This window comes from Magnolia sinica, chromosome 14, assembly GCF_029962835.1.
Source record: "Magnolia sinica isolate HGM2019 chromosome 14, MsV1, whole genome shotgun sequence".
Taxonomy (NCBI): domain Eukaryota; kingdom Viridiplantae; phylum Streptophyta; class Magnoliopsida; order Magnoliales; family Magnoliaceae; genus Magnolia; species Magnolia sinica.
The window spans coordinates 59,001,897-59,014,854 of record NC_080586.1 but is presented as its reverse complement, the minus strand read 5'-3'; the positions used below and the strand labels follow the sequence as shown (position 1 = coordinate 59,014,854).

The 12,958-nt window shown below is 39.7% G+C and overlaps 2 protein-coding genes across 3 annotated transcripts in view; one reads left to right on the top strand and one right to left on the bottom strand.

Annotated features, from left to right (window-relative positions):
• Window positions 1-4,542, top strand: part of LOC131225845 (serine carboxypeptidase II-3-like) — a 40,473-nt gene extending 35,931 nt beyond the window's left edge. Inside the window, exons 6-8 of the mRNA XM_058221441.1 lie at window positions 3,111-3,203; window positions 3,361-3,466; window positions 4,276-4,542. Of these exons, the coding sequence (XP_058077424.1) occupies window positions 3,111-3,203; window positions 3,361-3,466; window positions 4,276-4,422 (346 nt within the window). The 3' untranslated portion in view covers window positions 4,423-4,542. The remainder of the gene's footprint in view (window positions 1-3,110; window positions 3,204-3,360; window positions 3,467-4,275) is intronic.
• Window positions 4,543-6,822: 2,280 nt separating this feature from the next.
• LOC131225844 (agamous-like MADS-box protein AGL15) overlaps window positions 6,823-12,958 on the bottom strand; it is a 43,414-nt gene continuing 37,278 nt past the window's right edge. For both annotated transcript variants that reach the window (XM_058221439.1, XM_058221440.1), the window contains exons 6-8: window positions 8,934-8,975; window positions 8,648-8,820; window positions 6,823-7,133 (exon numbers count right to left, since the gene is read on the bottom strand). In XM_058221439.1, coding sequence (XP_058077422.1) covers window positions 7,064-7,133; window positions 8,648-8,820; window positions 8,934-8,975 — 285 coding nt within the window. In that variant the 3' untranslated portion in view covers window positions 6,823-7,063. The remainder of the gene's footprint in view (window positions 7,134-8,647; window positions 8,821-8,933; window positions 8,976-12,958) is intronic.

The following is a 12,958-nucleotide window of genomic DNA, read 5'->3' as shown; positions in this document are numbered from 1 at the left end:
CCTTGATTAATATCTACGCACAAGGTATTCCTCATGTGATTACCAAAGCCTACTCCTCTTTCAGTCTCAACGCCGAGAACCATTTTTGCAGCCCCCAATCCTTCATCTTGAATGCCCTACTTAACCGAGTCTTCAGTACATTGATTTCAGACATGTCATAATTGGCGATCTACATGTCATCAATTCCTGACTCACCATGAAGGAATCAAACCGTGACCTCCTGCAAAGTCTTCTCTCAGCCCCTTTAACTTCGAACTGCTCTGGTTGCTTCATGTAGATCTGCTCTTCACTTTTCCTTACAGAAGTGTAAACTCCACATCCATCTTTCCAGCTCAAGATCACATTGGCCAACTAGCACCAATCATGAATCTAATAGACACCTGCTATACCGTCGGCGCGAATATCTCTGAGAAGCCAACCCTTTTCTCTGAGCATAACCCTTCGCTACCAATCTCACCCTGTATTTATGTTGTATCCTCCAGAAGATCCACCTTCATCCAACCACTCTCCGGCCCACTAAAAGCTCCACCCGCTGTCATATGTCGATCTGGTATAACGAATCTATCACATCGCCCATAGTCACCTTTCACTTCTCAGCACCAGGCACACCTAGAGCCATCTGAATAAAAGATAAATTCTCTGCGATATTGGAGTCATCTATGTACCTCGCCGATATCCTGTGATCATGCCGTGTGATTCTTCTCACGTGTGGTTGCTCCACCTGCTCTGTATCTCTGTCCGCACGTCTCAGCCTTCCTGCCCTGCCCGCTCATGTGGTCATGCCCAACATGTCACACATGTGCAGAGGTGGAATCCGCTACATCCACTGTAGCTCCACCTTTTGAAGTGCTCCTGATCGACCTATACAAGTTACCATATCATTGCGCTTTCATGATTACCCGTGCCTCCTTAGATACCTTAAGAACACCATCAATACATGTGTACTTGCATCCTTTTGCCTCAAGTACACCAAGAGAAATCAGATTCTACTTCAAGTCTGAAACATGCCTGACATCAGTCAAGGTATGCTCCACCTCATCAAACATCTTGATGCGCACCATACCAACAGCTACAACATTACAGGCAAAGCCATTGCCCATAAACACCTGTCCACTATCGCACTCCCTATAGCTGGCGAACCAACTACGATGAGGAGTCATGTGAAAGGATGCCCCTATGTCTAGCATCCACTCGTCCTTACGATCATCATATGGCCGCCTGATAGTAGACACAGACAAAACATCACCATCACATCTACTCGATCCATCTGATGTAGCAGCATTGGCCTCCCAGTACGAAGCCTCAAAATCTTCCCTCTTCAATTTAAGATTTTCACAATCCTTCTTCACATATCCTTCCTTCCCACAATTCCAGCACTTTACCTTTCATTTGCCATTGCCTTTGGATTTGGACCTAGAACCTGAAAAACTTGTACCTTGTTCAGAATTCCTACCTCTTGTAAGCAGTACCTCAGAAGATACCCCCATGTCAACGTTAAGCTTTCTCATAGCCTTTCCTTGAAGGGCTGAGATAACGGTGTCGACACTCAGAATTTTATTCGTACTGCACATAGTATCCTTGAATGACTTATACGACGCCGGGAGAGAATTCAGCAACATACGTGCTTGTTCTTCATCTTTCATCACTTCCTTCATATCCAGCAATTTGCAAACCAATTTATTAAAATTACTGATGTGAGCCTCCAGATCTCCACCTGCCATCTTGAAGTTATACCACTGCCGCTTCAAGTGTAGGCGATTTTTAGAGGATTTTTTCGCATAGACATCCTCTAACGTCGCTTATAACTTAGCCGCAGTTTTCTCCCTCATGACATTGTAGAGCACCTCATCCGTAAGACATAAACGGATCGATGATAAAGTCTTCTTATCAAGAGTATTCCAATCATCATCAGTCATAGTAGACTTCTGCTCCTCAAGAGCACCATCTTTGCCTTGCTTGATTAAGGAACTCATCATCTTGATCTTCCATTACTCAAAATTATTTTTCCCTGAGTACTTCTCAATCTCATATCTAATGCTTCCCATTATTACTAATCCCTTAGATTCAGATCTGTGCCTCAACGATGACTTTGATACCACTTGTTGGGATTTTGGCCTGCGGAAGCACACAGATCTAGATCTAAGATAGCAATACAATGGCACCAAGCAAACACAAGAGAACACACAGATTTAATGTGAAAAACCCTTTTGGGAAAAAACCACGGCACAAAGCGACAGAATTCCACTATGAAAGCATTAATTACAAAAAGAAAGGACTTATCCAATTCGAACAACCTCAAATCTCACCCTTGTTATACCCTTTGATAACCCTAGAAACCTTTAGAATACCTTTAGGAAGCCTTAGAATACTTTAGAATAACCCTATGGACCCCTATTTATAGTTTAGAAAACTCCACTTATGCACCTAGTCCAGAAAAGTCCGAAAACCGCCTCAAATTTACGCAGTCCGCGCAGGATCTGCGTAACCTCTACTGGTCGAGGGACCTCCTCGACCGGTCAAGCCTGAACCTCTACCGGTCAAACAGCTCGGATACCCAAAACCTGTGCTCGCTGGACTTCGAGTCGAGATGGCCTTGACTAGCCTAGCGACCCGCTCGACCAGTCGAGCAACCCAGAAGATTTAAGACATCTTCTCTAACAACACAAAGTTCATTCAACACTATTTCCTGTGATGTGGTCCACTTGAGATTGGGATATACCTCATTTTTTGTCTCATATCATAAAATGATCTAGAAAAATAGATGGACGGTATGGATGAAACACATACATCATGGTAGGGCCCACAGAGAACCGACCATCAGCCATTGGCCGGTGGCAAGGGGAGTAGCCAATCCGTTTCCGCCCAAGCCCAGGCTTGAAAGCTAGTGAAGTACCTGACCATGAGTTGGCAGGTAAGGCCTGAAATCAAAGGATGTTAGAAAAGCCCATTTCCACATATCAAGAATACAATTAGATTATGTGATTTTTTGGGTCATGGTCCATCTAAGATGAGGCCCACCAGATCATTCGTCATCTGATACAATTTGTTTTTCATATTGTTTCCTATAATAAAATTCTCTTCTAACAGAAATTTAAATATAATAACTGCAGTGATGTGATACCCAGTTGGGACGACAGCCCACGGACAATCATACCACTCTTGATGGAGTTCATGGCTAAGGGCATCCGTATTTGGGTGTACAGGTAAGTGTACATGTGTGGCTGAAATAAGTCTCTTGATGGACACTGCCCATTGGCAGTCCTATCTTTGAAATTTGATTTTGTGATTTCCTCCATCTCATAAGCAAGTTTTAAAATCGTGATTTGATTGAATTGGGTTTTGTTGGAATTTGAAATGCAGTGGGGACATAGATTCGGTTGTTCCTGTTACTTCCACTAGATACTCTTTGAACGTGCTCAAACTTCCTGTGAAGACTCCATGGAGGCCTTGGTTCCTCAAAAGGGAGGTAAGCCCAATCACACTTCTTACTTCTCACTGCATATTCTCTTGATTAGAGAATGACGATCCCGATCTAGTACATGTGGGATATGGGGTGGTACGTTGGTTTGATTGTGGATTTTGAATTTTTTGTATGTTGGGCCCACTTATATGGGCTTAATCCATGTTGTGATGATGTTTGGGCCACGCTGCTGCATTTTGTGCTGACTATTCATTTCTAACAAGTGGGTCCTGTGTTTGGTAATTCAGACTGTTGGTTTTCTATGTCCCACAGCAGATGACTACCCCTCAAAAGTATCCTCAATGAGGGACAATCTTAACCTTTTGATTTGTGGCCTTCAAATAGCTGGTCACAACCGTCTGCATCCAACTAGGAAAGGGTCCTAATATTAGCTTGGATTTTTTTGGTATAAGAGGCCATGGTTGATTAAATGGTCTCCCACAGCCGTTGGAGAACTACCCAGAAAGAAATTCCCAACCCATTTCCACGTTGAATGGGAAAAGGCTAAAGATTAGATGGCTAGCATTTTATAATCTCACACACATGATCCCATACATATAGGAATATGGATCTGAATTCCATCTGATGGGTCCCACCATCAATTGGTTACGACCAAAAGTTTCCTGTAATAACACGGTTCCCTTCTTTTTCGAGTTTTTCTTTCCTTGATGATATATGTTTGAGTCGAGTCAACTCAGCCGAGTTGGGCTGAGTCTAAGCGACTCGGCAGAGTTGGGTCTTCTGTTTTTTTTTTAGTAATTAAAAGTGGGGTGTTGTGAAGTGAAAAGGCTGATAGAAAAGTGTAATTGTGTCAGGTTGGTGGATACACAGTGGAGTACAAGGGTGACATAACACTAGTGACAGTGAGAGGGGCAGGTCATGAAGTTCCAAGCTACCAGCCGATTAGAGCTTTGGCTCTCATTCACAACTTCCTTCTTGGGAAGCCCCTCCCTTCTTCATGATTTCTTTCTCAAATCTCTTTTTTAAACTTTATTGGAATAGAAAATCAGTAATGGTTGGTTGATGGTAGTATGCAGGATATATTATAATAAAAAATAATAATAATAATTTCAAAAAAAAAAAAACTGAAATTGGTCAGGCTTATGCTAGTATCTCGCTTCCATTGCTCATCCAATTCATAACCCCTTTCTTTTAATGCAATGAAGAATGGATTTGATTTTTTTCAATGCACTTAATGAAATACAATTTTAGATGGTCTAGGAAAGTGGATATGAGAATGCTTGCTGATTGGAACCAACCAAAGGGCAGGTATTAATGTAGATGGAATGCAGTCTTATGATCAAGACTAGTTTCTGCAGCATATACAGACCAGTGTTTCAAAAACTGGACCAGATGCTAACCCGGTTCATCGGACCAGTGTTTCAAAACTGGACCAGATGCTAACTAGTATGATTGGACCAGTGCTTCAATAACTGGACCAGAGGCCAAACCGTTTCATCGGACCAGTTTTTCAAAACTGGACCAGATGCTAACTCATTTCATTGGACCAGTGTTTCAAAAACTAGACCAGGGGCCAACCCATTTCAACGGCAGTCAGGCAAGTGCAAATTTTGGTTGATTCCCAATCATTTATTATTCCAACAAGTGTAATTTTTGGTTTTAGATAGAGGTCCAAGTGCCTGTGTATCATCTAATACCTGTTCAGGTTACTCATCTAAAATGAGGTCCAAGTGCCTGTGTATCACTATCATCTGATTGCTAATTCCACATGCCAGTAATATGATACTTGTGAGATCTTTTAACCATCAATTAATTTACTTGGAACATTATGGAAAGCTCAGATCTCACAAACATTTCACTTTTGACCTACCTATTTTTTCCAACATTACAGACTGAATGATCCAAAAACCGTTCTTCAGGACAGGAGAATGCCCCAAACTATTTATCTTGGGGACACCCCCCCAAAAAAAAAAAACTCTAAATTTCAAGATTTAAGAATATTCATAGATCATCATCAACACCATCCATATCCAAAGAAAAATATTTCAAGTAATCTAAGTATTGAAATACACATTGAGACTCACCATATAAAAAAACGGTTTGGATCAGTGAGAGATCAAAAGGCTATACTCCTGTAATACAATATGTAGGATGTACTCTAACATGGAGTTATTAAGAGTTGGTACTAAAGATTCCATATACCAAAAAAGATGCCTAAATATTACAATTTAGTTTTTAAAATATTAAAAAATAATGAATTAAATTTAGTTTTTAAAATATTTTTAAAAAAAAATAATGAATATAGCACATCTCACCCAGCTGGGTATGCCAAAACTGCCCCATTTGGACCATTTTAACATTTGGAATGGAAAACCCAAAATGTTCAAAGATAATAAAATGTGGAAATATCTCAACCAGCTAGGTCTGCCAAAAGGTGACTTGGACGATTCAACATTTGTACTGGAAATGGGGATATGGTGGGACCAGCCCATTTTATTGTGCAGACCACTCCAGTGAACTCTATATTGGAGGGTGACAAATTTCGTTCTCTTTCTTGGCGGGTAAATTTCTTGGAAGATTACCAGATTTTGGGGTTTTTATTGGGTTATTTTGAAAATATTTTATTATATTGTAGGAATTTTTACCACAAAATTCATTCAGATTCGAATTTTCTCCAACGCCTCCATGAGCCAGATTATCTGGGTAGTGCTTCTCAGGTGATGAAATTACTAAATTACCCAATCGAGAATTGTAGGGTGTATTATGACATCCAACCCATCCAACATATACACCCCACCATGATGATTAATCCCTCAAACCAAAAATCTGGCTGATAGAATCATCAAACAGGCAACACATGAATTTGGATGCTTTTGGGCAGTTTATATTAATTTGTGGTGTGACCCACTTTCTGATTGGATCCACTAGAATTTTCATTTGTTTAATCTTCATAAGATTCATCTGTTGGACAGGTTGGATGGTGAGCCCCCACAAAAGGCACTCCACCATATCTTGGAGTCTTGTAGGCATTATTACACAAAATTCACATTGCAGAGTAATTTTGTGGTACAATCCCTAATATTTTATAAATAAATTTAAAGTTTTCAAATATATTTTTATATACCAGTTGTTTAACTTTTTACTATTTTCAGGTAAATATCATGATAAAAACACTATTTTAAAACCTGGAAATTTTTTTGAAAATGTTGTGTTGATATATCATTTTATATATTTTTCATGAAATTACCATCACAGCTGATGGGGGATTTTCAACATCTCAGCAGTAATCAACACACTGATGGTGACGAACCTAACCATCCCCGCACATAAGAGTCCGTTGTGCTTCCATTGTGGGTATGCAGCTGGGATTTCGGGTATGTGTGGAAATGGGTTCGAGTCCATGCAAACGCAAACCAGTTGCATCTAGCTATATTTAAAACAACTCCGCCCATTAGGTTTCCTCAACTTAGACTACTGAGTATACATATTGTATGGAAGTGAAAGCTTTAAAGGAAATAATCCTGATAACATACGACTCTATAATTGCAAAACTAGCTCAAAAAGTACTGAAATCAATAAACAGCAGTCTCTCATTGCAAAAGACCAGAAAGTCACCTTGAAAGTGTGTCATCTTGGGAGAGCTTACATCCCCGACTCGTTCGAACAGGATGCATTCTCGGGTGCTCTCCTCTTGCAACCGAAATCAGACAAACTGCAAAACAGTGAATATGATTAAATGTAGAAAATGCAATAGAATCGCAGGATATATTATGGACTTTTAAGGTCTACTTCAGCAGCGAAAAACAGTATTCAGAAGGAAAAAAAAAAGTCTTGGGAGATGATGATTCAAAATTCCAATATCATATGACATATGATTGGTAAATGTTAAAACCAAGGTTTTAAAACTCGCCGAAACCAAGTGGACTCAGTTTCATTGAAGAATAAACCAAGTCACCCCCCTCCATAACATGTATGTGTTCCGGACAAGCTGTTTGACTCATTAGTTTCAGTGAGCTTTTGGACAAAGGTTCCCAGTGGAATTTTCAATACAAGGCCTTCATACAAGCCCATTTTGTTAAGTAAATTTCATTCTTGCACTTGGTCTAATTGATGAGTGATATAATCAATTGACATAAATGCCTTGTTCTCAGTTCTATTTGGTCCATGCATTAAACAGAAGACTTTGCCTGCTTTATGCATCTTCAGGGTCATTTGGCTGCCTGTAAAGACCTTAAGTTGTACAGGGATTACAGGTAATCTGATTACAGGGGCTGTTTGGATGCATGTATTTGCCTGTAAAGGCTTTATAGGCTGTAAACAGATTACTGCTTTTAGCTGTAACCTGAAACCTGGTAAAAAGCCATGTTTCAGATTACAGGTAATGTCTTTACAGCTAAAAGGGCATTATAAATATTAGCACACAATGGTTAATATACACTCATGATATGTGGGGCCCACCATAACATGTATGGTACATCCAATCTATCCATCATGTACTTCCCTTGATGCTCTCATGTGGCCCTAAAAAAACAGCTTGTCCATTATCAAATGGACCACACGAGGGAAGGATGGGACGTCCACCATTAAAAACTTCCAGATTGCATTTGGGGCCCACTGTGATGGGTGGAAGACATCCAATCTGTTTAGTTTGTGCATGCTTTAATGCTCTCTTAGGGCCCTAAGAAAAAATCAAGTCTTTCTTATGTGATTTGCAGATTTTGGAAGGTTCACCGCCCAAGCTCTCCAGTATGAATACCTACTTTATTCATTGTAAACACTTTACAGGCTAGCCAAACACACAATCTGTTTACCTGTAAACAGATTACCACTTAAAAGACAAACGGAATAGCATGTAAACTGATTACACCTGAAACTCTTTTCAGGTGTAATTTGTTTACAACTAAAAAATTTACAGGTATCCAAACGACCCCTTAGATGGGTTTTTTTTTTCCAAATCTGACACCTTATCTTCCAAAGGTTTTCTAGAGCTGGAAGCAGTCTCCACATGCAATCCACACCAAACTGCCATGCGTAGGGATGGAGCTGAGAATCATGTAGGACCTACCATGTAGATTTCAGCCCAACACTAAGACCACTCAATTCATCATGTAGGACAAATTATCACCAAGAACAAAGAGATACACAACAAATGATCTGCCGTTTATAGTAAACAAGTAGCTTGGCGCATGTTTGTTAGATATATTCAAGTGAAGGAATGAGCATTACCCCAAATGCAAGGAAGTGTCTGAATCGTCCTTCTCAAACATGCAGTTATACACCATATTAGGATTCATTGCATTGTTCTTCATGTGGGAACATTTCCTGTCAATGGGATGAAAATCAAGGTATGGAGGTATCGGATGTTCAGCCAATGGCACCAAACCTCGTAGCTCTTCAACCTCCAAAAAAGATTGAAGTTTAAGACATTACAAGAAAGCTGCACATAAAAAAGGAGGAGAAAGAAAAAAATAAAAAATAAAAAAAAGTTCATCAACGAAAAGTTGAGAGTTACCTGTTTGCGCAAATTCTCATTCTCCAATATGGCCCGTTGTTCCTAATAAACAAAGATAAATTAAGCGACTGAAAAATATAAGTCTGCAACCTAAATCTTATTCCCAGAAGCATTCATGGCAACATTTGACAATTATTATTGTATGAACATAAACTAGAGTCAAATGGAGTCAAATCAAGATTGATCACAACAAAACAAATATGCATTCATAAGATACCATATTGACAGGAACAGTGTTCCAAATATTGGAGATATTATCAATAATATCACTGATATTATCAGTATCGCCAGGACAACGATACCGAAAGTATTGGCATTTTTTAAAAAAATCAAATATTGCCGATATTTTCGATAATATCGGCTATATTTGGCAATATCGATTTTTTGAGAAGAATCCATTATAAAAGTTCCCTGGTATCAACAATACCATCAATAATATCCCCAACACCAGGCAAACATCCATAAACAAGCGAAAATCAACAGATATTTGGGAATTTCCAAAAAAACCTCCATTTTCATGGGATTATGTTTTTTAACAATTTTATTCATTAGGTGATTTTGATTACTCTTGGTTTTTATTGAATCTTAGTCTGAATTTAATCTTGACTCATAGCAAAGATGGACCAGAACTCAAAGGCGACAAAAAATCCATCACTCAAGGCTTGGGATTAATTATCAAAAGAGTGCAATTATATTTTTGGATCCTACCAAGCTAAGCCTTGATAAAATACATTATTTACATGGAAGAAGGAGATCTACCCATCAGGTACTTAGGCCTTCCCCTCTTTTCCTTCAGGCTTCGCATTAGGGACTGCCAGTGCTTGATCTAAATGGCAAGCTCGGAGGAATGAAGGCAAACCTTTCCTTTGTTGGTAGACTTTAGCTAATTAATTCGACCCTTTCAAATCTCCACATCTTCTGGTTGCATACTATCCTTCTTCCAAAGGGTTGTACTGACTTACTGGAAAGGAGAATTCGTAAATTCCTTTGAGGGAACTCTAAAGTCCAATTAGTATGTAGGGAAAAAATTTGCAAACCATGAAGTGAGGGAGGTCTTGGAATCTTGCCCCTTCAAACTTTAGTAAAGCATGCCTTGTCAAGCAATTTTGAAAGATTTCAACAAAGGATGATAGCTTTCGAGGGAATCGGGTCCAACTAAAATATTTAGGAAATGAATTTAATTGGCATGTTGTTATCCACTCTTATGCATTATGGGCCTAGCACAATATCCTTACTATTTGAGACAGCTAAAAGGCATATCATATTCTTGATTGGAACTAAAATTTCTAAATCCTTCCCATATGACCCTTGGCTTGGTGACTACGGCTTGTTTGACCACTATGGGAATAAAGCCATTTCAGATCTGGGTATGGGTCTTGATATAAAGGCCTGCACCTTTATCTAGAACTCTGAATGGCAAACTCCCTACCCATCCTTACTGATCCTTATTGAATTTTTTGAGCAAATGAGCCGAATTTCCCTTGTGTCGACTAAGGGTGAGGTCATTTTGACCCTTTCCCCCAAAGGCCAAATCTCCTTCAACTCTATGATCCTTGCCTATCACCACTTGCATGACACTGTTGATTGGGCAGACCTAGTTTGGTTCAAAGGAAACATTATCACTGCTTGGATGGTCTTCCTGAGGCCTAAAACAAAAGATATGTTGATTGCACATAATATTATTAATGAGGGTCAATGCATCTTTTGCCCTTGTCCTTTGGAGACCATTGACGCTGGGTTTGGGAGAGAATTCTTCAAAAACTCTCTTCCATATAACTGCTCTCCCTCTATCCCTATTGCTATCAAAAGCCTTTTAGAGCAATGCATTGACCCCATTTCCATCTTACTAAGCAAGCTCTATTTCCCGGCTATTGCGTGGCACAATCGCCAATCTAATTCAACCCTCCTTCCTAAGGAAGTTCCTCTTACGCGTATTCTCGAGGAGGTGAGGTCACGTACTATATTTGTTTTGAGACCTCCTATTGCAATGATTTCTCCAACAAGCAACTCTGCGGCTTAGAACTTACCAACTACTATTCATCATCCCAACAAAATTCCCACTCTTGGTGTTTCAATCCCCCTTAGGTGACTCAAGCTTTTGATGGTCCATTGCATGTGCTAAGATTAGCAATACGAACGTTAGGCTCCTTTGCATCTCACCTACCTCAAGAATAATTTGCGGAGCCATCTCTGAGGTTGATAATCAAGGGCCAAGGGATAAGAGCCTTCCCATTTCTTTATATGGCCTTCTTAGACTTTCTTCTGCTATGATTTCAGGTATCCTTACTGCAGTTCACAATGAGGACTTTTGTGCAGCAATTCATGACCCTTTTGTTTCTTCTTGTAGTATGCAGCTCTTTGCCCACACCCACATTACATGCTTCCCTCCGCTAGAGGATTAGTGGAGATTGTGAGCAGACGCAGGAGGGCTACTAGCCTACCTCGGATTGATGCCTCATCTGAGTTAGCCTTGTTGATCCCCCACTCTATGTATCCATAGCCCCCTATTTCAAGAAGTTTAGCTTTGCTTGTCTTGCCCCCTTCCCCCCACCCGGGATGTGGACTTACCCTCTTTCTATTCCTTTTCCTTTAATTTTTTTTTTTTTCTTTTCTTCTCTTTTTCTTCTTCCCTGGCTTGGGGTGTGAACCCCCTCTTGTATTTTTTCGGTAGTGTGCTCTTTTGGAAGAAATAAGAGTGTTTTCCTTGCCTTCAAAAGGAAAAAAGCAATCCTTCTCCTGCCAAGGAACAATACCTGAGCAACCCTAAGAACGGCACTCAGATGTTGACTAACCACCTCAAAGGGATTCAATGCCACAAATCATGCCCCACAGGCCAGGACATGCACGTCCGCTCCACGGCCACCTCCCATTTTCTCAAGAAGATCTCCAACAAACGGTAATCAACATGCTCCGCCAAGAGCGTGAGCGCAAGGCATGAAAAAAAAGGTTTCTCTTCAAGGTATCATACCATCCAAAAGTGGATTTGCATGCCTTCCCAACCAACTTTAAGTGCTCGTACTTCCAGAAGTTCAGTGGCATTGGCACTACATTACAGAAGAGCACCCGAAGCACTTCCTGGCAACAATGGGCAATTTATCTTGTGTGCCCCAAATGAATGTGGCATTTAAAAGGGGCAGATTTATGCAAGCATTAACAATAAAAATTCAGATTTATACATCATAAAATAAGAAGGAACTAAGAAAAATTCAGCAATGATCATGGCCACCCATCACAAACGCGTTGTATTGAGCCTTAAAATCTGAATTTAGTCGGATCCGACGAAAGATAAGACTTTTGTCTTGCAATAGGTCCGTCTAACAATCCAAATGAATTTTCTAATCCAGGAAATAGGAATTTTCTAGGTTGGGAAATCTGAAATATTTAGAAAAATTGATGGTTCTTTGATTATAGCTCAAATATAAGGCCTTGGGTGATGGGATTTGAAGAAGATCAAAATATGTATATGTGAGGATCACAATCTTCCAAGATCTAATGATTTGGATTGAAAACAAAATGATCGGCTTCTAGATTTAGAGAATTTAGAAGAAAATGAAGAAAAGATATTTAAAAAAGAGAAACCTTGAGAAAAGAAAGAATGAGAGAATGAGAAGATGGGAAATTACTTCCCTGGGCCTCACGCCCTCTTCTAATCATTAGAAGTCAAAGACGGAATTGTCCAACCTTGAAGAAGCAAAAGCTCTCTTTCTTTTCATAAACATAGCATAGCATTCTCTTGAGGTTTAGGGCAAAACACCCTTATAAATTCGGAATTACATTAAATGACCAAAATACCCTACCAAAAAAAGTTTCAAAAAAAAAAAATTCACACAAAAAATTGTGCACGAACTATCTCAAAACTCAAATAAATAAAATATTCATAAAATAAACTCAAATCTAAGATGCCCAATGGGCCCCAATGATAGCTCAATGAAGGTGGGCCGTGACAATCCAATGGTCCGATCACACTATCATCGCAGTCCAACAGTCCAAATATCTCATTCAAGTAACTTACACATGTCACGAAC